This window comes from Botrytis byssoidea, assembly GCF_014898295.1.
Source record: "Botrytis byssoidea strain MUCL 94 chromosome Unknown BBYS_002, whole genome shotgun sequence".
In the NCBI taxonomy this organism is placed as follows: domain Eukaryota; kingdom Fungi; phylum Ascomycota; class Leotiomycetes; order Helotiales; family Sclerotiniaceae; genus Botrytis; species Botrytis byssoidea.
In genome coordinates, this window is record NW_024065843.1 from 827,253 (window position 1) to 851,427 (window position 24,175).

The window sequence follows — 24,175 nt, forward strand, 5'->3', positions numbered from 1 at the left end:
CAGTAGCAAATGAGGGAAAACAGTCAGCAAGAAGCATGTGAAGCTTTTCAATGTTGGTCGATTTCAACAAAAGATGGGAGCGGTCCTAACTGCAGCACAAGAATCATTATACTTCCAACACTAATTTCACGCCACTGACCCCTCCTTTCAACTCATCCAATGCCTTGTTTGCGGACTCCAATCCCCCATCTACTACTTTGATGATCGGGCTGGGTACAAACTTTCCCGTCTGCAGTTTTTCCTTTAGCCAAGTCCAATAGAGCCATTGTGACCATTCAACTCTTTCGGCATCATCTGTTGGCGCAGCAACAAATTTGATGTTTATTCCCTCCACAGTTGGTGGCTGGGGTCTCAATGGTATTGCTGATGCTAAATTGGCCACATTATCACCCTTCGTAGCTTTCAGGATGTCCAAGATGGGTTGTAATGCACCAGCAGCATCATATGCTAAATCAATTATGATCCCATCTTCTTTTGCAGACTTCACAATGTTTTCTACAACAGCAGTGTCTTTGTAATCAAACACTTTCGAGGCACCGAGTTTCTTGACATACTCATGATTGTATGGGCTAGCAGTTGCATATACCACATATCCCATGGTCGCGGCTTGCTGTACACCCGCCCCTCCAACGCTGCTGCTTCCACCCCATACTAAAGCTCCTTTCTTATCTGAAGATGTGAATTTCGTATCACGCGCCAAGCCAACGGAATACCAAGCAGCCATCGCAGTTTGCACAGCCATTGGAAGAATTGCTCCCTCGTTGAAGCTTATTGCGTCAGGTAACGGGCATACACTTGAAGCTGGCACAAGAACTTTCTTCTGAAATGCGCCATGATCTGGATCGCCTTTTGTGAAAAATGCGGGTGCAAAAGCGGTTACTCGTGTTCCCACTTTCGGTGCAGCAGCTGGCACAGATTGGTCGGCAGAAACAACGATACCAGAGATATCGGATCCGGGAATTGCGGGGTAGGTAGCACAAGAAAACCCGTGATCGCGCATATAATGGTCGATCGGGTTACACGCAATTGAGTGGACCTCTATGAGAAGTTCTTTGAGACCGGGAATTGGGGTGGGCCTATGAACCAATTCAAAAGGACCACCTTTCTCAGGAATGATAGCAGCAAGATGCTGTGGATTTGTTGTTATTGAGGACATTATGATATGAGAGATATTCAAACGATCTTTCTGGAATATAGTTGACTGAGGACGATGTAACTGTGGGATAAAGAGAAGGCCATATCTTTGCTTTTATACTTACCTCACTTCGGAAGTTCGGAGTCATCGCAATTTGAAACCCGAAGGAATTAATGAAATCCAAGGAAACGGAGATGTCAATATGCTCAACATCAGCTAACATTCATTGATATTCGCCGTTATATCGTCTTGTTGAGGATGTTTAGAATTTAGGCTAATCGCTTTTCGTACTCATTCATATTCGTCAGGCGAAAGCTAACCTCATATCGTATTCCCTAGAGTGGGTCATCTGCCATGGTAGGTAGGGTGATTTGATTGGATGGAACCATACGATCCCAAATAGTCGTGATCCGATATCTTATCTCCTAACACCGGCCAAACAACGTTGGAAGTCTAGATCTTCCGCTCAACTCTGATTAATTGATTGAGTTCACTACCACTGGTAATGAGAAAGAATTGATACAAGAAGACTGCCATTCTTTGCGATTTCAGCGACATTGTGGCACGTGCAGTCATCAGTCGCAAATGTAGCCTCCGCGGTTTCTGTCACATTATTCGCTTCGACTTTTTAGTACCCTCACAATACAGCTTATATTTGATACCTGTGACAAATCATAGTTTGAGCCCCTTCCATAACCGAAACCCGACATACCAATATCAAGAGTGAGTTTGTATAAGCATTGAATGAAGCATGACAGAAATTCCAAGGCTTGCTACCACATCTCAGTATATTCTCGTCTCAAGCTATATTCACTCCGCACTGCGATTACAACAGAGTGTAAGAACCCACCGCCTTCTCTGTCCGAACACAAGACCCACTTTCTCACTCTATCAAAAGAAAGCAATCCAAAAAATGATAATACTCAGACGCCAAATTATACAAAACGACCAAGTACCCCACACAACGGCATACATTGAAGCGCCATGACAGGTTTAGCAAAATCCTTAGGAGAAAGAAACAATCCTAGTTAGCAAAAGAGTTCATGCGCCCGGTGCACCAGGCGCGCTACATCTCTGTTGACCTATTTCGCTGTATCCCTGACTCCGAAGGGATCAAATGCTCCCCACAAAGATACCGCGCGCACCTCGAGTTGTCGTGTCTAACTGCTAAGCTAGATTGTCGCTTTGTCAATACCACCATTTGACGAGAAGTGATGCCATATTTGCAGATATCTTTGTTAGGCGAATGAAGTAGATTGTGCAGCTAGTGCAATTGTGAAAAGGCAAATAGAAGCGAAAAGTGACCAATGATTAAACAGAAATGAAATGTGAAGATATGAAATCTTGGGCATACTTTCCTGTCTATTCTATCTATATTCTATCATCCTTCTATCTGATCTTAATACTGAGATATGGATAATTTTGAAAGTCAAATAGAGTCGTCAAATAATCAACATACTATATATCTAATCAGGCGCGTAACTCCATACAAATCTCAGAAAACAATGGTCTATCCATAACAATAGGGTTGGTACACTTGTAATGCAACTGGTTCAAATCCTCAATCACACACCCCTCTTTCTCATCCCAAAGACTGAGATTTTCCACAGCAACGACTTTTCGCGCCACCAAACCTAACATATCTTCAATTAAATGACCAAAGGCGAAGACTTCCATCTTTTCGATTGCCTCTGAATGTTTGTAACCCTTTTGGTATATTGTCGCAGCGCCGAAGTCTCCAAGAAGAGCATGACCGGAGTCATCGATCAAAATATTATGCGCATACAAATCTCCATGGGTGATTCCTCTTTCATGGAGATGCTTACTCGCGGATGCGATCGAGATTAGAATTGCGCGACATTTCTCGATAGAGAAGACAGTTTCTGGACGAAAAGCGTCGCGTGTACAACTATCAAGAGTTGGTGGAAGGCCCAAGTTTGTGTAGTGAGGAGGAATGAGCTCAAGTACCAATCCTCTTTTTTCTGGATGGCCATTAATCTTGCCTATTGGATCAATGAGATTCGGATGACGACCTGCGGTGATGCATGCATTCATTTCGTCTGCTGGTACGCCATCACTGGTCACCTCGCCTTTGAATAACTTGACAGCAACATTCTTTTCGGCGGTAGACGATTTCCACACGCCTTTTGAAATTATACCCGAAGCTCCTTCTCCCAAAAGGTGATCGATCTTCAAGTCTGACCACGAAATGTCATTTAGCGTTGGATTGTCTTCATTTGATGGGGTGCAAGGGTTCCCAGAGAACGAAAGAAATGATAATTCGGGAAGACTGAACAACCAAGGCGGTAAACGAGTGATCTTGTTGGCCGACAGTCTCAGTAAGCCCAACTTCCGACAATGAGACATCTCGTCAGGGAGAGACGTCAAGCTATTTCCCGCCAGCATGCATTTTTGGAGTCTATGACAGTTTCCAATACTATGTGGTAGACATTCAATCTTGTTATTGGTAAGGATCAGCCACCGTAGCTTGCGGGGAAAGACTTCTTCGGAGATCGTAGTCATTCCATTGTTTTTGAAGGCAACCATTTCTAGGGAACGGCACTGGGCCAATTCTTTGGGGAAACTGATAAAATTGCAGTCGGAAAAGAAAGCAACCTTGAGTTTATGAAGTCGGTGAATCTCTTTGGGAAGTGTCGAGAGAGGGTTATTAGATAGATCAAGAATCTCGAGCGTATCGTAGAGGTCCAAGATCTCTCGAGGGAACTCCGTGAGACCACATGATAACTTCAACCGTTTTGTTCCTTTGTACTTCCCCGCTCTAAGATCATCAAAAGATTGCATCATGGGCCTTGATGGATACACAGTTAAGTGTATGTGAAAGAATTGCGAGTGTTGTGTGTACTGTGTTGAGGATGAGAGTTTGTGGAAAGATAGCGGGCTGGAAATCTTCCCAAGTAGACTTTGAAATCACGGAAAATACATACTTCTTGGCTAAAAATACAACAGGATTCCAAATGACACGAAGAAAGGGGTGAGATAAGTCTGATGAAAAGCAAATGCTGACACCAAGCGTTTCGGATTATGTTGTTCCTGCTCCGAGTCACATGCAAGAGGCATAAATTAGTACCACCATCACAAATTTAAACAGCAAAGGACAAGGTCGTGAAATCAGCCAGAGTCTAAGGAATTCAAACAAAAGTGTATCTTGACAGTTCATTTCGATACTCCTCTAAAAACTTCGGGTCAGGAGTGTAAAAAGGCTCATTTTCACCGGGTGCCTATCGCTTCCACCTTCCGTATTCCAAAGCTTTCATCGCTTAAAGTTGCCTAGTCCTAAACTGTAACTTTCACGAATTCGAGCGCATTTATTTACAAGATCGACGACGCGACAACTTATCAGCCTACTTATTATTTTGGTTCCTATCATCTGAAACTCGATTGCCTCAACCTTCCGTTCTCAATATTCTCTTATCGTCATGGCATCACAAACAATGAATTCATCAATGCAGCCCACTGACGTTTATGGAGGAGGTAAATACTTTTTTGCCAGCCACCTCAAAGGTCCATGAGTATCTTACTAACATAACCAATTAGATGAAGTATCAGCCATTGTCATTGACCCGGGATACTCAAGTATACGCGCCGGCTTTGCAGGAGAAGATACCCCCAAATCATTCATCAACTCACATTATGGTGTTCGCGATGGAGAACCATTTTATGGCGACAATGCGATTCACAACCCCAGCGCGAACCTCGAAATCCGCAATCCAATGAACAAGGATGGAATTGTTGAAGACTGGGATACTGCGGAACAGTTATGGAAATATGCTATTACTTCGCGACTTACGAGCTTCAAGCAGGCGGATCCTAGAACCAACGGACTAAATGATCGACCAGAGGAGATGGAGGTTGATATGGATGTGGATGCGCACGAAAAACCCTTGGAAGAACACCCACTGTTAATGACGGAGACTGCATGGAATACAGCCAAATCTCGAGAGAAGGCTATTGAAGTAGCTATGGAATCTTGGGGAAGCCCTGCCTTTTGGCTCGCGCGAAACAGCGTTCTCGCAGCGTTTGGAGGCGGCAAGGCTACAGCGTTGGTGGTCGATGTTGGAGCATCAAATGCATCAGTTATAGCCGTACACGATGGACTTGTACTCAAGAAATCAGTGCAGAGATCCCCTCTCGCTGGCAACTGGGTATCCTCCCAAATCCGCGCCATGTTCAACACCGTAGAACCCAAAGTCGAGCTCACTCCGCATTTCATGATCTCATCCAAAACCCCCGTTGACGCAGGTGCCCCAGCCCAGGCTACCTACCGCAACTTCAAAATTCCGCCTACGCCCAGTTTCCGCGCTTTAGAAGAAGAACGTGTTTTAACAGAATTCAAAGAATCGGTTGTGCAAGTTTGGAGCGGACCAAATCGTCTAAATGCTCCTACCGGACCCGGAACTTTAACCACAAACGTGGATTATGCGAAACAGCAACCGGGCCGGGTATTCGAGATGCCAGATGGTTCGAATCAGATGTGGGGTGTAGAGCGATTCAATGTTACGGAAGGCATGTGGGATGAAAAGGCTGCGCTACCTGTAGACAACGAATCTGCTCCCACAAAAGCCCAAACCCTCCCCGAGATGATCAAAGCTTCTATTGCAGCGGTTGATATGGATCTACGGTCGCATTTGTTGCAGAACATTATCGTCACAGGTGGGAGCACACTACTTAACGGATTCACAGATCGTTTGAATAACGAATTATCACTTTTATACCCGGGTGCTAGAATCAAGTTACAAGCTGCAGGTCTTACACAAGAGAGAAGATTTGGTTCGTGGATTGGAGGTAGTATCTTGGGAAGTTTGGGAACCTTCCATCAAATGTGGATCTCAAGAAAGGAATACGAGGAATTTGGTGCCAGTATTGTGGAGAAAAGGTGCAAATGAACTTACTTCTTATTCCCACAGTTATTGCAGAAAGCCAAAAGTTATGCTTTAGATCTATGGTGGTATGAAATGAAAGTGGAAGGTGGGAATTGGGCTGGCGTTGGAGGAGTTTCCAGTGCGTGCTGAGATTAAGATATAATACCTTCGATTCTAGAATATGTGCACAATGAGATTCATGACAAAGCTAAATCTCCTCTTCTAAGACTGCGCTTCAGAATTTCGCTCTACCATCCTCGCCATCTTACCCAAACATCAATAATCTCTTCTTCTTTTCCCGTTCGACTCTCGTCTACAATTAGATACCATCCATATCCTGCCCCAGCAATACATGCGTGATTAGGCCAGATGCGAACTTTTTGGCCAATGGAGAGTTCCGAGTCGTTTTTTCCTGGGTTAGTAAGTATTCCGTGTTCTTGCGAGATTCGCGAAACTTGCCACTATGATCATTTTAGTTGTCGGCTGCTTTGCTGTTTAGTGAAAAGGGTATACTTACACCAGAATAACCTTCAGGACCCGTGTTTGGCAAGGCAAAAGAAGTGCGGTTCCACGGCGAGAGAATGCCCCAGCCAGGATATGCCTTGCAAGGTTCACGACCAATAGCAAGGGAGCCAGCCGTGATAAGGGCTTCGGGGGAATCAGATGTGCCCCGTGGGGGGTAGAGTGAAGCGATTTCTGCGAGGATTGTGATGGCTACGGAAGACCACTTTGTGTGTGTCAGTACATGGTAACAACATATCTGAGAGTGGAATGGTCTTACACTAAGTACATCTTCTGGCAATGCATGGGTAGCTAACTGTTGCATGTCGAGCATTGGGTACACTCCAGCATGTATTTCAATCTCACAGCCCACATCACGAATGGCTTCCATGGTAGCCTTCAGAGCAGAGATCTCGTTTAATTCCTCGGAAGAAGCTGATGATAAGAGAAGATTACGAATAGCACTAGAAGTTGGAGTAGCCCCTACAGAAAGCACGAGAGGAATTTTGGTAGCAGCTACCGAATGAACATCTTCAGATGTAATGAGGAGGGCTTCAAATTCTTGGCGAAGATAGTCAAGAGCTGCAGTTTGCGAGTTCGAGGAATAGGAGTGTCCAGCATGAGAATATAGTCCGTGAAAAATGCATATATTACGCTTGGCGAGATTCATGACAGAGGAAATTAATTGAGAGCACGTTTCTGTGCCGGGGATTACACCAGCTCGGTGGCCTCCCATGTCTATTTTAATGAACACGAGAGGCGGTATGTTCGTTTTCTCATGGATGGCAGCGACAGAGCGAAGTTGCGATGGGTGGTCGATCATGAGAGATATACCATTGGGACCAAGAGCTGTAGAAACTTTTGATAATCGGTCGACTACGCCTGAAGTAAGGGGAAAGCTATAAAGTATCTAGTCTTTGTAAATATAGAATCCGATTATAGATAAAACAATGACCAACTCACATTGACATGCCTTCCCTCACTTTTGTACTCGAGGAGTAGAGGGACGATATTCTCCGCCTCTACAACCGTTGAAACGACGATGTTGGCTGGTCCAGGTCCATCTCCAACTTGCAATCTTGTCAATTCCGTTGTCTTGCATATTGGTTAGTATGAATATTGACAAAGCATTATAACAGTTCCAGTTCATGTATTGCTTCGTATTCGAAACAGTGGGAAGATATGTCAACCAGACACCACCCTCAAGGTAAGCTCAGTACTACTGATATGAAATAAGATAAGATGGACAAGAAGACGGGGGTTTATGAGGGGCAAGAACTCCCGAAAGAACTTGTACCTTATGGGTTTTGATATGGGCTCTCCAACCGCACTTTAAGGAGTCTACAGTCTCAAGCATATCGGTACAGTTCTTCCTCAATTTCGATATATCAAGTACAACTGCAGGACAAGGTACATCATGTAGTGATTTGCCCACATATTCCTTCACAAGTTCTTCTTTCGAAGCAGACGGGATGCGAGATGTAGAGTCCATGATTGAATAGAATAGAAATGAAAGATGTGAATAGAAGGTAGAACTATGGCGAGTCCTATAATGGCTTGTCAAGACATCTATCAAAGAATTATGATTCAGACATTTCTTTAGATGTCACTTGGTTTGTAGTGGGGCATATGAGCGGATAGAGAGTTTGTGTGGTGATAGGATATGATGCCATGCATCATGCATAACGATAAAGAATGTATTTCGTCGAGTTCCTGGGTCGGAGATATCAATCTATTCATCAGTACTATTATTAATCCCTTCTTCTCTTCATACGATATTTCATAACACAATCAGAATGTTCTAGCATCGTGAAGTATTGTTTGGATGATATCTATGTTATATTGTAACTCCAAATTCCTTCAACCGTTGTTTCATCAATAATAAATCTACCCCTACCTGCCTAGTACCTATAGCCTCGTTTCCCCGCAGAGTGAATATGGTCTCGTGATTGGCTGCTTATCTATAGGTACTGTATTATAGATAACCTTACACGCCAACTGTGCAATTCCGAGATATCATTCGAAATCCATTTCCATCTTAACTACTGTATAATTAGTGACTTTGGTGAGCTTCGACAACTTTTTTACAACAACCTTTCTCACAGAACTCTCACGCTACCTAAGGAATAACCTTTTCAACATCGATTCCTTTTGCGCAAACAATACTTGTATGATCACGACCATTCCAGCACAACATCACTCTTGGGAGTGATCAGCCAAATCGCAAAGATGGCCGAATCCGAATCCGAACCCAAGGAGTTTACTCAGTTTACTGAGATAGATTGGAAGCGCCAGGACGAACAAGACGCAAAGGCTCTAGAAAGTGTGTTGAGGGCGAGTGGTGAGAATGGCGAGATTAATTTTGGCGATGAACCTTTGGACCTGGGCGAGAAGGCAGATGATGCGCAGGATTTCGAGGATATCAGCGATGACGATCTACCAGAGGAGGAGGAAGCTTCTCTACGAAGCGCTGTCGATTTACCCGCCTTGACCGACGATGCTGGCACGAGCCATGATACCGACGATCTATTTGGAGAAGGAAGAGATTCTTCGCCCTTCGGGTTTGACGAAAATATTGAAATGCAAGATGGAGAATCACAAGCTGCAGAGACTACAGTTGAGGAATTGCCTGATGCGCCTGCTGAAGAAGAAGATTTACTGGAGCTCAATTTTCCAGGTTACAATCAAGCTAGGTTGAACAACCAAGATCTATCGATTCCGGCTCCTGCAGAATCCGAATCAGATTTGGCCAAGCAGTTATTTCCAAGTCTCGAACCTGGCGTAATATTGAACTTCAATGAACTTTTACCTCCAAAGCTCGCACATTTTGTCCCAAAAGTACCGCTGAAGCAACCTAAACCCTTGAATCCTACAAAAGTTAGCCTAGATCTCGCTCCCGACCAAGAAAAATCTTTCCGCAGCAATATAGGAACAGCGACAGGCGATAAGCGCAAACGCGTGGCCGAAGCGGAAGCTAAAGGGCTTGTTGCTATCATTGAAGAATCTGCTGATGAGGCAGAGAATGAGGAAACTTTCGATTTCGAAGAACCGGCGGAGGACGAGAAACTTGGCGGGGTGACTTGGGCGGATCTTCAGATGATTTGTGATGACTGGGATTCTAAGATAAATGCGATATCTATAGAGGCTCAACCGAAATCCCCAGTTGCCCAGGGAGACGATGATGCTTGGCTTGAATTCATGTATTCAGGCAAGAACAAGCCAAAGGCAGAAGAGAAGAACTATTTTAATATCCCTCAATTTGCTGTCCCGTCTTTCGACAATCTGCAGAAGGCTGTTGCGATATCGGCCAAGCGCCCTTTCTTAGATCTTAACGATCCGAACCTCCTTATAGAAGAGCTCAAATTCACCTCGGTGGCTAATAAACGTCAACGTCTAGGTGGAAACTTCAGGGGAGGAAACAACTTCATTTCTACGAAACTAAGGGAGCGCTTTAATATTTCAAACGACGAAGCTTACGATGCTCTCAAGGAGAATCATCAAAGCAAGGTCAGAGCAGCTATTGGAAACCTTACCGTTGAGCACAGTCTGCCTGCATTACGTCTTCAATGGCCATATTACAAGGTCAAACTATACACCAAGGAGGCCAGAGCCTTACATCGACCGACCCTCAGATTCAACAAATGGCTCAATCAGCCCGTCACATTCGACAAACCAGGCATGCGAAAGAAGAAGGAAGCTAGAACGATGTCTATTGCAGAAGTCTTCAAAGAATCAAAAGACCTTACACTAGGTGACTTCTACTCCACTGCTACTTTGATTGAATATTCCGAAGAACAGCCTATAGTTCTTTCAAATTTCGGCATGGGTAACAAAATCATCAACTATTACCGACGTAAGGATGCCGAAGACCAGGATAGACCCTCTCCAGAGGACAAGATTGGCGACACTACTATTCTCCTGTCAGAGGATAAGTCTCCGTTCGCAAATTTCGGTTTCGTGGATCCGGGCGAAACCGTTCGAGCTCTGCACAATGAAATGTATCGCGCTCCAATATTCAAGCACCAACCTAAAAACACCGACTTCCTCTGTGTGCGCAGTACTACGGGAGTTCATGGTACAACATGGCACCTTCGCAATATAGATAATCTATTTGTTGCAGGCCAACAATTTCCGTCCATCAAAGTACCAACCCCGCACTCGAGGACTGTTACAAATGCCACCAAGAATCGGGTTAAGATGATTGCATTCAGAAAAATCAGACGTAGTAACACCAAGTCTCTGAAAATAGCCGAGCTTACTGCTCACATTCCCGATACAAATGACATGCAGAACAGAGCAAAATTGAAGGAGATTCTGGTCTATGATAAGAATGAAAAAGTTTGGCGTCCTGAGGAAGGTACTATCATTCCCGATGAAGCTGCTTTGCGATCCTTGGTCAAACCAGAGGACTGCTGCATGATTGATGCGATGCACGTTGGATGTAGAAATCTCGCAGATGCTGGTCTTTCAGAATTGACAGAAAAAGAGGAAGGCGATGAAGCATTCGTCGACCGACCTATCGATTTCAAGCTTACCCCTTGGAACACTAGTAAAGCTTTCTTGGACGCAACTTCAGGCAAGGCAATGCTTGAACTTCATGGTGATGGTGACCCGTCTGGATGTGGGCTTGCAATCAGTATGATACAAACCTCCATGAAGGGAGGTTACATTGGCGCCGTTCAAGGTCCAAATGCGACATCCGCAGCTGCTATAGCCGCAGAGAGAAAGGCAAACGGCGGGCATACCTATAATGTCAAGAAGCAAGAAGAGCTCTACAACAACGCTATTCGTGATATTTGGGAGAAGCAAAAGTCGACTTTGTCAGATACCAACGAACACATCTCGAACGAATTGGAAGAAGTTGACGAAGACGAACGATTTCGCGTGGCACCCACTCCACATTCCATGGCCACCCCTGCAGCTGGCGATGATAATTTTAGCCAAGTCAGCAGAGTCAGTAACACGGACAATCCCTCGGGGAAATTCATGCGTATTACTCGCAAGGTCAAAGTGGGCAATTATGGACAAACCGAAGAGCGGGTCGAAACGGTCAAAGATATGCGCGTTTGGAAGGAATATATCAAGCGCAAAAAGGTCATGGAGGCTGCCAATTCAGAGTAATGCCCACTAACCTGTTCTATTTCTTTTGCGCTTCTTTTTGAAGACGATAGCTAACGGCGTGCTTTCAGTGTTTATGCCATCACTCCTTCGGGTGATGCAGATCTTGACAGAGCTACACAGATGCAGTAGGTACTCCCTTGCCCATATGAAACTTCCATCAATACCAATAGGCCATAATTAACATTTATTTACAGAGTCCAAAAGGAACTCGACCGTCTCGAGCGCAACAAGGATCGTCGCCACGCCCGCGAAAAGCAGAAGTCCAAACAATCTATGGCTAGCCAACAGCTTCTTAACCCTGGTTCTCCTGGCCCATCCGGAACTCCCGTTTCCAGCATTGAAAAGCCAACTGGTACTACGAGGAAGTGTGCAAATTGTGGTCAGACGGGTCACATCAAGACGAACAAAAAGTACTGCCCCCAATGCCAATCAATCAGCCCCTTTCTCTTTCCAACATAGGTTCTATCACAGGCTCCAGTTAGGAAGTGCTCACACTGAGGCCGCTCTGTTTTCTTGCTCAAGGAGCCGACTGAGACGAACCGTTTCCCGCTCTGTTTCCCAGATGAGTGGAAGTATCCAAGGACCCCTTTACATCTCCTTTTCCTATTTTGCTCAATTTTGTGCCCTTTTCACCGAAATATCATCATTTGCTGACATATTATTTTTCCTAACCCTCAGACTCTGTCCCCTTTTGAATGGTACTATGAAACCCGAAGACGGTGCACCCAATCATGGTGGATTTGGTGCTATTCAAGCACCACCAGCTTTTGGTTAGCTCGTGGAACAAAATTGCGTTGGTGAGCAGAAGATCGATGTTCTCAACGCCTCCGCTTTCTATTTACGCATCGTACCACCTTAGGCCCTCAATATACGGAAAATTCTCACGAGGAGCATCGCGCAAGCTTTCCTATTTGCCGCATCTACATTGGTTTACTCTGATTATTCCCTTTGACGACTTATTGCAAGGGTTGGGGTTGATTTTGAAATTTTGAAGGAACCCGAAGAGATCCTCTTGACAAATTGAAACAATTACATGGACGATTACAGATCAAATGAAAATGGGTCTCTACCTCAACATACCCACTCGAAAACCTTGAACGGAAAACATGGTGGAGGATCCGACAGAAAGATCTAGCCTTGTTGCTAAGTCTGGGCTGATTCTGGAATTTCTTGGCGAGAGAAGAGAATGCGAGGCATAGAGTCTCTTGTTGATATTTTTCGTACGATATTGGTCCGAAGACCGTTCACACCATTGCCGTTGCCACTGCCACTCAACTAGCAGAACTTACTCCGTCCAACAAGGGACATCCAAGTTTACTTGATAGGACTATTGGAACCGTTGGGTGGATCGAGGGCGGTTAATTGTACAAATCCGGATGGCATACGATCCACAATACGATGTGCATTAGAGGCCGAGGGTGGTTTTATATTTCTTTCTTTCTTTCTTTCCTAACTGAATTTCTCTTTCTTGTAACCGCAGGAGGAACATCGGTTGGGTTCTTTTAACATATCGGTGGTTTACTCTCACGAACAGGTAATGGTTGGCGTCTACTCAGGCTAGGTTATGGCAGGGAGTATGGAGTTTCCAAAATGGTGGTTAAATGGATCGGGCCTGCATAGCGCGGTACAACATGGGAGGTAACATTTGACGAGGATTTGGTTTATACGATTAATAGGGATGGAGGGACAAAATTTTATGCTTTTCTCGAGACTTGCCCTACGCATCTTGATTCTGCGAATGATACTGTTTGTGCCAGTATTCTGGTCGTAGTTCACGCGGCATGAGGGCATAATGGTATGTTAGGCAGGGGAGAGCTGCACATATTAAAATAGGAAGATGGTTACGCTACTTTATCTTAGATAGATACCACCAGAATTCAAAAAATTGATGGTGACTTTATAGTTTCCACGTGCGATTTGGTACATTCTTGAACTACCTACCTATGCAATATTGTAATTTGTGTCAGGTCATGGATAGTCAGTGTAAACTTTCGTAACAAAATCGTGGTATTCACATGTAGTTGGTTGGAAGAGAAAAATGCTCGGAATGATTACAGATTTGTATATATTTTTTTATTCATAATTTTTGAGATGGCAACACTTCTACTTTATACACGTATCCAAGCCCGTTCCGCTCATTACACGACTGCCCGGCCCGGCACTCTTCACTCTTCTGCGTTGAGCCTCGCTTGCAGTCTACAGAATCTAAAGGTAGTGCTGCGCTCTAATGTTGTAGATATCTACCTACGCTTGCACGCCGCAGGTGCAGTATCCCGAGGATATGTGTGGATCGTTAGGAAGAGAAAGAGGAAGAGGAAGAGGAAGAAAAAATCTGTGTGTGTGTGTGTTTTGTATCTTTTATGAGATAAGATAAGCTGTTTGATACTTTTGTAGGTAGGAGGAGAGGAAATTTTGAGTGGATGGGCGGGGAAGGGTTTGGTTGTGTTGTGTTGTGTTGTGGTGTGGTGGTGTGGTGAGATGGTATGATGTGTAATGTGAGGGAAGAGGAGTGCTAGACTTAGTTGTGTGTTGATTGCACGGGTAGGTAATAGATGGTTGCTTATAGTATGTGAAGATTGGTTGGGTGGGAGTCTAGATGTTGGGGTCGGGAGCGTGGTTGTGGTTGTGGTCAAAGGGGGATTGGGTGTAGGTTAGTTGGAACACGGAACGATTATTAGGAAGATGATGTTGAAGGAATGCGGGTTGGCTCTGGGCATTTTGTAGCGACGGATGGTGTGTTGGATGATAGGGTTGGGGGAGAGAAGGATTAATCTGCGTACAAAATATTTGGAGGCGATTTGTAAGAATAGAGTAAGTCTTTGAAGACATGAAATGATGAGACTGCAGTGACATACACTGGTCTAGCGGCAAGAAGAGCAAACGAGACCAGATGACACCCATCAAAACAAATGCAATTTACATGTTGGTAGAACTACAGAAACCGAGTGACGCGGTATGTGGCGTGGAAAAGTTGATTCTGACGACGTCAAACGGACATTATCCTAGAGCAAAGTCAATAACGAAAAGGCAAAGTTAAAGTCAAGTTCTTAGCTCAGACGATAGAAGGTAAAGAATGTATGGACTAGACCAATATCAATACACGGTTTCGAGAAGATGCCATAAAAAGTGTGGATGATGCTTTGCTCTTGAGATAAGGGCTTCCTCACTGAAAAGGTAGGCAGTGAGGTTGTCACATCTTCTCGTATCATCTAGGGTATAACTTGAAGGCTCCAGTAATTTGAGCGCAACAAGACGATCCACAAATGCTACTCCACATCTTCGCGTGGGCTGATCAGTCTCATAATCAAACAACTCAGGAGTAAGATTGAGTTCGTTCGCAAAAACGTTAATACTCAAAGGACATGACACGAAACGAAGTAGGAGATGATCGAATGAGAAAACAGAGAAGTGCAAATTGCGAAAAACAAAAACATGAAACAAAAGAGGAAAATAGAGATGGTCGGGCCCTTACATCAGATTTTAGTTCCCGTAAGAAAGTATGGAAGGGGCCATAAATTGATGCCGGATGGGAGAAGAAGTAGTCTGCATGAGAGGCGTATCAAATTGGTTTGAGGGGGGAGATATCTACCACCTTGCAGTGGGCAAGGAAGGAACAAGAGTTTCAAAATCGCAAATAGTAACTCCTTTTGCCGAGATTGATACAAAGGAATCAAAGGGAAGTATAACAGTACTTCATATGGAGTGATGGCTGGATAAAGGTTTCGCGACCCTTGATCATGAGAAGCTAAGCGCAATAAAAGAAACGGAAAATAGGAAATATACAATGTTATTCACCGGTTTTGTGGTACTCTCCGCCAGTATTGATGTAAATACCCAGTCGATAATTGGAAGCCAAAGGGATGCATGGAGGCATCGACACACATTTTCTCGGCCACCGGGCAAGCGCAAGAAACAACATGCTATTCTAAAGTAGAGTTTCCTGGTTGCTGGCCAACTGAACAGATTGACCATGGATGTCTATTTGCGGGTGTCATCACCCTGGCTATAGATCCAGTTGCACCCTGAGGAACAGATGAGAGGTTTAGATAGTATATAGCAATATGTGATCTTGATCTAACAAGATAGGCAAAGCGATAACTTTGCAAGAGAATACGAGATCAAAATAGATGTATAGACGCATAGTAAGAACTCCACCTACCCATCAAACGGTACTTGATAAGGTTAGAAGCTTTTGAGTTCATACGATCTTTGTAGATGCCGAGACTGAAGCTCTTCAGACCCAGCAAATCTAATGAACGATCACGGTCTAGACTTTGCGCCGTGCGTATGTATGCAGCATGCGGCCACTCGATTGTGATAGCATCGACAGAAAAGAATAGACGACGAGGCGGCTCCGCAGATTCAAGGCTGTTGTCGGACATGTAAGTGATCCGTGTATGTTGGCGCGCGGAAGATCCAGATATGCGCGAGGTGCGACCCGTTTGGTTCTATTTTCTGACCCTTTCTGACCACGCTGGCTTCGTCGAGTGCAGTCTTCCGGAGTAGGATGTCGAAATAGAATAGCAGTCAGCATGTTTACTTACATTGTACTACATTACATGGCTGTGAGATATTGATGTCTGATTTGATCTTTGCACTGCCATTATATTGAACCAAAAACATGATATACTCAGCCATTTCTGAGTTGTGAGTCTTAGCTTTGATGGGAAGCAAGCAATGGTCCAGTCAGTGGGTAGAATAGGCGCGCATGTTTGTGTGTGGTTGGGGTCAGGTAATCATCGATTGTTTTGGCTTTTGGAAGTGGACATGGTTTGTGATATATTTAGAATATCTTGCATTAACCCTCGCTGACCGGATGGCTTGTTGTGTATTTCCCCAATTTGTACAACGAGCCGTCTGCCGTGCCGTGCAGTACAGTACAGTGCATCCATTCTCCATTGAAGATGAACAGAATTTCGATCTCCCGGTCGTCTCTCGTACTCAAGTGGTGAGATGATAAAAAATGAAACGACATAGTAAGAAAAAGGAAGCAAGTAGAAATTTAAAGAATATATGGAAATAGTCGTTTGAGGAATTTGTCCCAATATAATTAGGTAGGTGGGTGGTGTGTACTAGTTAGGTACGTAAGGTTGCGTTCATGTTCCATAAATTTGGAAAATCATATGATGCATATTAATGACTAGGTAGGTAAGAGGTAATATCATAATATGTAAGTTTATCTTCAACCTCATCTATATGTAATGTGGTGATATCAGTGATCAATCAATCCTGTCTAATCATTATCGTTGGATCCTTAGCTGTTCGAACTAGATGAGACGGAAATTGTCCGTTCCTATATGGATTACATCTAAAGGTCGCCATTTTAATCCTCCTACAGAGATGGAATGTCATCGTTATCCGGGATTCTCGGTCAGGAAATGTATAATGGAGACCTTTCTGGGGGAGTTCCATGATCCATTCCACCGATGTAATGTGACATGACAGGATTTTCCAAAGTTGTGTTGATATGTTATGATGGATCATGGAGGTAATAGCTTGGACGTAACAGGATCTGCAGTACTACGAGATGGGTATGTTCCGACCCCGAGAAAGATTAATATACGGATTAATATATTCCTCTAATATATTCCTATGTTGGATCTGGCCATGGCGTTCGCTGTCTTCTGATGATTAAACTTTCCTTTGAAGTTGCTTGTCAGGTGGGTAGGTATGATCGTCCCCCATTTTTGAATTGTAGTTCCCGTTGATGATTGTCATTGATTACAACAGGTTGTCTCCATAATCATCTACCGACTCTGACGAACGAGAGAAGGAAGTTATGATATGAGATGAGGTACCTTGCAGAGATGATCTCTCACTGGCAAATGCACGTAAGACTTCATCCTACGGCAAACATCGCTTGGAAGCTCTCGATAGGTAGCCTGAGGTGGTCATTTTGGTGTTAGAAAATGATAGGCATTGGAGATTGACCGATAAGCAAATCAAAGAAACTGGAAATTCGGTGGTTCGATTTATCGTCTCCATACAGATCCCACATTTCAATATTTTTAATGTACGGCGAGAGGGGGAGGAAGTGGACAAGGGTAATCGGTACAAATCCTCAATCTAGTAGGATGGCCGTGACAATTTACAATTTGTAGTTTACGAATAGGATCATTGAATTGGCCAACTGTTGAATGAAGTTCTGATGATCCAAAGCAATCTGAAGCTATGGTGAAGCGAAGATTGAACTGACTACTCACGCCTTGAAGATGTTACAAACGTTGCATTCATGCATCCATGTCGATGACAATAGAAGGATCAAATAGAATATTACACACGTGCAACTGACAATGCAAGCGAGTAGCGAGTAGCGAGTAGCAAGTAGTAGATAGTGAGCAGTGAGCAGTGAGCAGTGAGCAGTGAGCAGCAAGCAGCGCAAGCTTAAGCTGCAGTACCTGCGTTCCCGAGATGAATACAAGAATAGAAACCGCCCGATTAGGGTTCTCCGCACGAATGTATGTACGGAGTATCTACGATATGCACGGGACACGCAAATGCCAGGTGGATGGTTGATATGCCGGGACCTTCACATAATATTGGTTATTGTGGATGTTTCTCTCTTTTCGCTTTTCACCATGAAGGGGAATAGATGAAGTGGGAGCCAATTACCATAAACACAACCAGATTCACAAGGCACATGAAGGCACATCAATATTACTAGGTACTTAATGTTCCGTACCTAGTAGTCAGTTGAAATGCACCGACCTGATGCAACACCAAGCAAACAGATGCATGTATTCAAGTGATCACGCTGGTTTCCTCTCATTCTGGCTCCTGATTGGCTATCTTTGGGAAGAAAAAGGCCAGTAATATTCCCTCAAGCAAGTTAATTTGCCCAGATTCTTTATGAGATTAAATGAGCTGCATTAGGATCTATTTATGGACATTCTCCTCTGTGGTTGTACCTTCCCTTCATCTCTTGGCACCCTTTTTACATGGAAAAAGCTGATTGATCTTATGTTTCCAATGTGTCAGCATGTGAATCCTGGATACATCTTCAAGGTTCAAGACATCGTTTAGGGCTTGTTCAACCAGTCGGGATTTAAAGATGATGCAAAGCTGTGCTTGCTCGGCCACTCATGACCAGCCTGGAATTTGGGAAACATCGTATTTTACACATGCTTCTCGGGCGCTTAGGAAGGACTTGAGAGAGGAGTGATCATAGGAGAGCAACGTATGGAAAGGCGACCGAGAGCTCCCTGGTCATCTTCCTGCTGCACAGTGCACAATTCATATCGACAGGGTGAAAGGAGGCTTGAGCTTAGCTTGAAAGGACAAACGACTGCGAGGTTGAGTACCGTGCCTACAAAGGTAAGTAAGTATCCTTGCGGGTCAGTCGTTGGTATCATCATGGTTGCACATGGAAGCAGACGGTATCTCGGTTCGAAGTTGAATGAGGCTTTTCATATCTAAGGTCACCAAGTATACTGCAGTATGGATGGATGGATTTGTCTTTGAATGTGCTGGGTAAATAGGTAATATGAGTTTCAAGGATCGGATTGGAATTGAATTGTAAGATTATATTCACATACTCGGCTAGGAAATGCGTGATGAATTGCCTCTTCGGTCGTAGTGTGCTGCTGTCTCTGGATTGTGTGTTATAGATGTAGGTATAGATCTAGATATAGATGAATGGTACCTACTATCTCCGAATCTTGCATGAAAACGGTTTTGGGAAGTTCACAGAGGGTAGAAAAGGGTATAGAAGTTGAAGCTTATCGATCGCGAGTAGTGAGTGTATGGTACCTACGTGTACCGCATGCACATGTAGGTAATAACTATCAGTTTTCAAGCATCAAATATCATCAATACCCTCAATGATGTAGAGTAGATCGAACCCCTCCCCTCATTGACCGGGAAGGTCTTGAGCATTGATAACCAAATCTCGACATCCAAGTGTATCAACCCAACTCATTCGAATCCAACTACCGCGGGAGGTAATTTCCGCGCCCGCCCAAACATCGCACCCTGTAACTCGTTTGAGTGATGGTAAGTTGTGCGTGAGTACCGTAGTGCATCAGATGTATGGGGATTCATTAATTCATTACGAATTAGAACCAATTGGGAGCTCCCAAGAGACCTAGTATGAGTGAGCGGGCCATTGATGAATCAATTCTCACGCTTCTACGAGTAATACCTACCTAGTAATACCGTACAGAGAAGAGGTAGCAGGAAATGACAACGAAGATGTCTACTTTGGATAGGTACAGGATTATGTATGTGGGCAGGTTTTACTGAATGAGATATCAATACAATACAATGAATGCAATGCCATTCCTACATTGACATCTTAGACTCTAGTATGATTATCTCGAGTCCTCTTTTCTAACTTGTATCTGTAGCTATATCTATATACATCAGACATTAGACACTAGATATTAGACATCAATTCTTTCATTCAACCACTTGGTCAACTACTTATTCAATTATCTACTACCACTACCAGCTGATTAACCAACGCAAAGGGCAAGCAGGCATCATGATCAACACCTACCTGTCAGAGAATCTACTCTACCAAGCCCGCCTTATCTATCCAGAATCTACTCGACTACAGATATATCGTACCTACCTAATAGGTCAAAGGACGAATCAATCTTTACCAAGATGAGCAAAATCAAAAGCAACACAAGAAAGGAAAGAAAAGAATACTAACAATGACTTCAACCAAGCCCCTTGTCTATCTCCTGTTCTACGTCTGCGGATACGTATTAAGAAAATACGATCACTTATGTAGACGGATGGATTATATGGATTATATGAATTATATTCTTCCTATTGCAGTTTAGTCAATAAATCTCAATATTTTCAATAGAATGAAAAGAATCATCCATTATCCATTATCCATTATCCATTAATCCATTAATCCCAAAAATTAAAAGACAAGGTTTAAGAAGAAAATTCCCTTTTTCCCTTTTCTCTCTCCTTTCAGATTTTGATCTTTTTGGTACCTACCACCTGCACCCTTCATACATTTTTCCCTTTCCCCCCTTCCCCCCCTCCCCCCTTCCATCATTTATTATATCACGATCCAAAAATATCTATATTTAGTATCTCATCGCGATATACTTTATCAGTCCTATCTATCAGTTGTACTTCAAAAGGATTCTCGAGAAAAAAATTAAAGAGTAACCTCATCTCCTACTTTGACTTGGGCATTTCTTTGAAGACGCTTGACCCAGACCTATATCATTGATCCAACTCCTCCTCTCTTCAAGAAGATATCTTTCTCTCAAATCAAGCTTGTCCAGTTTTTTGGTTCAAAGAGGTGTCTTTTCTTCACGGGCTGTATCACTATTTGCGTGCGGGTGTTTCGAGTTTTCTTCGCGCTTCTTCAATTGCCTGGAGCAAAAGCAAGAAAAGTTACCATCAAATCAGATCAAATCATATCAAATCACATCAACTTGTTAACGCATCTTTTTTCTCGTCACATACATACATACGTCTGTCTGTCTTGTCAAAGGGAACAACTCGGTCGCAACCTTATTGACGAGCCCCTTCATCAGCTCGACATCTACTTTTTTGTCACAGTTTTATATATCGACATTTAACGACCACGACCAAAGTACATCTAAAGACGCATCCCACGTCAGACATATTACTCCGCCGCTATTCACACAATCGATTACTGTATTCATTTGTGCCGCTCAATTTGCTGCTATTGTATTCAAAAATTCACATTAAATTTCGCTTCCTTTATCCCCTCAATATCATTCATTGATGACCACGATCCTACGCGACTTTTACAATCTGCGAGTTTTACTTCGAATAGGTCGTCTCAACTACACGTCTTAAGCTGGACCAATTCACGCAATCGAATTTCGTACCACAAGAACGGCGCGCCTCTGCCGCAATGGGGAGAAGAAAGATTGAGATCAAGGCTATCAAGGATGATAGGAATCGTTCAGTGTATGTTCTCTTTGTGCGAATATGATCCGCGGCGCAAAATGCTAACACCCTTCTTCCAGGACCTTTTTGAAGCGCAAAGGGGGTTTGTTCAAGAAGGCGCATGAGCTTTCCGTTCTCTGTAACGTCGATGTCGCGGTTATAATATTTGGCAGCAATAAGAAATTATACGAATATTCTAGTGGTGATATTGGAGAGTTTATGACAAGATATCAATACGTACGTGTTCTACCGCGTCTGGCGCAAGGGTTACAAACTGACATTAAATGTAGTATGGAGGAGCCAACGAACACAAAGGGCCTGCCGACTATTCGGGCAAAGGAAAGGGGATGGATGATGACGACGATGACGATGATGGATCTCCGCCTTCCCATCACGGATCAGTTGAACCAATGATGCCTCCTCAATTTCAACACCAACCATATCAACACATCCGCCATCATACTCCATCTGCCTCGCCTCCAATTCCAAATGGTGTCTTTCCACATCTTCAACAGCAACAACGGCAACATACGCCACAACCTGGAATGGGATCCCGTCCATCATCTAGAAATGCTCCACGAAGACAAAGCTCCCTTGTACCGCAGCATCCTCATGGCCCTCCTACCAACGGACAGTTCGTGTATGCGCCAAATCCATCACCTTACAACCCCCAAATGACACCTGGTCTGCCACCACACGCGCATGGGCTTCCGCAGCACATACAAGGCCCCCCGCAAGGGATTCCTCATCCACATCAAAGTCCGGGATCACAATACACACACTTTGCACCGCAGCAGCACCCGCAACACCTCTCTCAACACCCTCAACAGCATATGCAACAGCATCCACAACATCCTCAGCAACATCCCCATCAACATCCCCAGCAGCATCCTCAACAGCATCCTCAACAGCTACATCCACAACAGCATCCACAGCAACTGCCTCAACATCCTCACCCACAGCAGGTACAGCAGCTATACGTGGAGGAGCAAAGAAGGTCTTCGGGACCGCCACCATTCCCACCACAGGAAAGGCCTGCATCCTCACGCGCAACTACTTCTCCTCCACAACCGCCGCAACAACAAATGCCGCAACCTCCACCGCAACCGCAGCCGCCTCAACCATCACCAGAACAGCAGCAAACACAATCACAATCGCAGATGCCAGACCCGGTCAAGCGTTTAGCTGGAAAATCTAGAAGTATTTTCACGCCAATTGATGAGAGCCGATCGATCCTGTCCCAGCACTGGGCAAGCTCAACTTCCAATACTGATACCGTAAAGGAAGAACCCACTGATCGATCCCAATCCGTAGATGTTACAGTAAATCGTATAAAGCCACCCTCGCCACCTCAGAGATCACAAACGCATAACAAAAATCGGAAAATATCCATGTCATCCTTACCAGATGGGTTCACGCCACCATCTCGTACGAACAGTGCTCAGTTGAGTGTTGGTGGTGGTAAGAGGCCTGTATTGAAAGTGCAGATTCCGGAAGAGGCATCGGACAACGGTGGATCTGCCACTGCGGAAGATCTCTCTTCCCCAAGATCTGCGAGTGCCGCCAATCCTCAGGCGCGTCGCAATGGCGGTGATCATGGCGGAATGGTACTACCACCACCTTCGCCTTCCGCCTCGGCTCTATTGTCAGCCGGCGCATCGGGGCCACCTAATCCTTTTGCAAGACCGCATCCTGTTACACAACCTTCTCAAGGATCCAATGCAAGCGGGAATAACAGCAACTCGAACAACAGTATAATAGAAAACGTGACACCGGTCTCAGCTCTTCCATCGCGATTCATGAACAACGAATTCCTCCCTAGTCCTTCGTCATTCTTTGGGAATCCCAGTTGGGATTACGGTAGAGGTGGTGACTCGAACACATTACCTAGTCCGCTAAACTTTGCAACTCCTGTTGTGGGCACAGGTCCAAGTTTTCTAAGAGACGATAATGGTGAAAGGGGCGGTAAACGAAAGACCCCTGATCAAGATGAACACCTAGAAAGTGGAGATCAAAAAAGAGCGAAGCATGAAGGATAACTTTGGCCCCCTTCATGGGAAGGGTTTGGAGCATGAATTGCTATGGATATGAACTTCACGAACACGGGTATTTGGTTGTGGGAAATCTATAAAAAAAGATAATGTCTTTCTTGTGGGCGGAACAGAACTCGTCTCAAATTTCTTGAAAATGGCCTATTGCATTATATTTTGGGAACGGCGTTTCTTCTTTTTTTCTTCTGTGATACACTTTTTTTTGTTTTTTTTTGTTTTTTGGGGGCCGTTTTTACTTATTTACCCATGAGAAGATTTTATCATTTTCTATTCATGCATTCTTACTGCAACCGCCATCCATTGTTTCATTCCAAAGGCTTTCAGAAATTGCTTATATCTATGATGCGAGGTTTGACTTCTGACTTCGATCATGTGAGATGGCACTGGATGGCAGAGTTAGCATTCTATTCCTTTGTAAATACCCTTCGAATTTGTGGAGGGGGCATTCTTTGCGTGGTGGATTGTCTTTTTTGTTTGTTTGTCGGTTTTAGGTAGGGGTTGTGCTTAGAGAACAAAGGGTGGCTTGTGATGAAGTAGTTAAATTGGAGCTTCCGTAGTTGGGTGAGGGACGGGAATGTAAGAATTGGTTGTAGAAAAGT

General features: G+C 44.1%; 6 protein-coding genes across 6 annotated transcripts; 3 read left to right on the plus strand and 3 right to left on the minus strand.

The window, feature by feature from the left end:
• Positions 1-106: 106 nt before the first annotated feature.
• On the minus strand, positions 107-1,156 carry EAE97_001035 (uncharacterized protein; the record flags this gene model as incomplete). The annotated part of the gene is made up of 1 exon (XM_038871545.1): positions 107-1,156. The coding sequence occupies one exon, from the start codon at positions 1,154-1,156 to the stop codon at positions 107-109; it is 1,050 nt and encodes a 349-aa protein (XP_038737446.1).
• Positions 1,157-2,605: 1,449 nt separating this feature from the next.
• EAE97_001036 (uncharacterized protein) lies at positions 2,606-3,940 on the minus strand (the record flags this gene model as incomplete). The annotated part of the gene is made up of 1 exon (XM_038871546.1): positions 2,606-3,940. One exon carries the CDS (start codon positions 3,938-3,940, stop codon positions 2,606-2,608), a length of 1,335 nt encoding a protein of 444 aa, XP_038737447.1.
• A 632-nt stretch (positions 3,941-4,572) lies between these two features.
• Positions 4,573-6,164, plus strand: EAE97_001037 (uncharacterized protein; the record flags this gene model as incomplete). Its single annotated transcript, XM_038871547.1, has 2 exons — positions 4,573-4,627; positions 4,691-6,164. The coding sequence occupies 2 exons, from the start codon at positions 4,573-4,575 to the stop codon at positions 6,037-6,039; spliced, it is 1,404 nt and encodes a 467-aa protein (XP_038737448.1). The 3' UTR covers positions 6,040-6,164.
• Positions 6,165-8,205, minus strand: EAE97_001038 (uncharacterized protein). Its single transcript, XM_038871548.1, has 5 exons — positions 7,814-8,205; positions 7,480-7,611; positions 6,797-7,426; positions 6,533-6,742; positions 6,165-6,476 (listed from the first exon to the last, which is right to left on the minus strand). Exons 1-5 carry the CDS (start codon positions 8,006-8,008, stop codon positions 6,264-6,266), a joined length of 1,380 nt encoding a protein of 459 aa, XP_038737449.1. The 5' UTR covers positions 8,009-8,205; the 3' UTR covers positions 6,165-6,263.
• A 387-nt stretch (positions 8,206-8,592) lies between these two features.
• EAE97_001039 (uncharacterized protein) lies at positions 8,593-13,671 on the plus strand. Its single transcript, XM_038871549.1, has 5 exons — positions 8,593-11,633; positions 11,706-11,762; positions 11,832-12,047; positions 12,316-12,434; positions 12,497-13,671. The coding sequence occupies exons 1-4, from the start codon at positions 8,746-8,748 to the stop codon at positions 12,410-12,412; spliced, it is 3,258 nt and encodes a 1,085-aa protein (XP_038737450.1). The 5' UTR covers positions 8,593-8,745; the 3' UTR covers positions 12,413-12,434; positions 12,497-13,671.
• A 7,819-nt stretch (positions 13,672-21,490) lies between these two features.
• Positions 21,491-23,564, plus strand: EAE97_001040 (uncharacterized protein; the record flags this gene model as incomplete). The annotated part of the gene is made up of 3 exons (XM_038871550.1): positions 21,491-21,546; positions 21,606-21,762; positions 21,816-23,564. 3 exons carry the CDS (start codon positions 21,491-21,493, stop codon positions 23,562-23,564), a joined length of 1,962 nt encoding a protein of 653 aa, XP_038737451.1.
• Between the last annotated feature and the right edge of the window lie 611 nt (positions 23,565-24,175).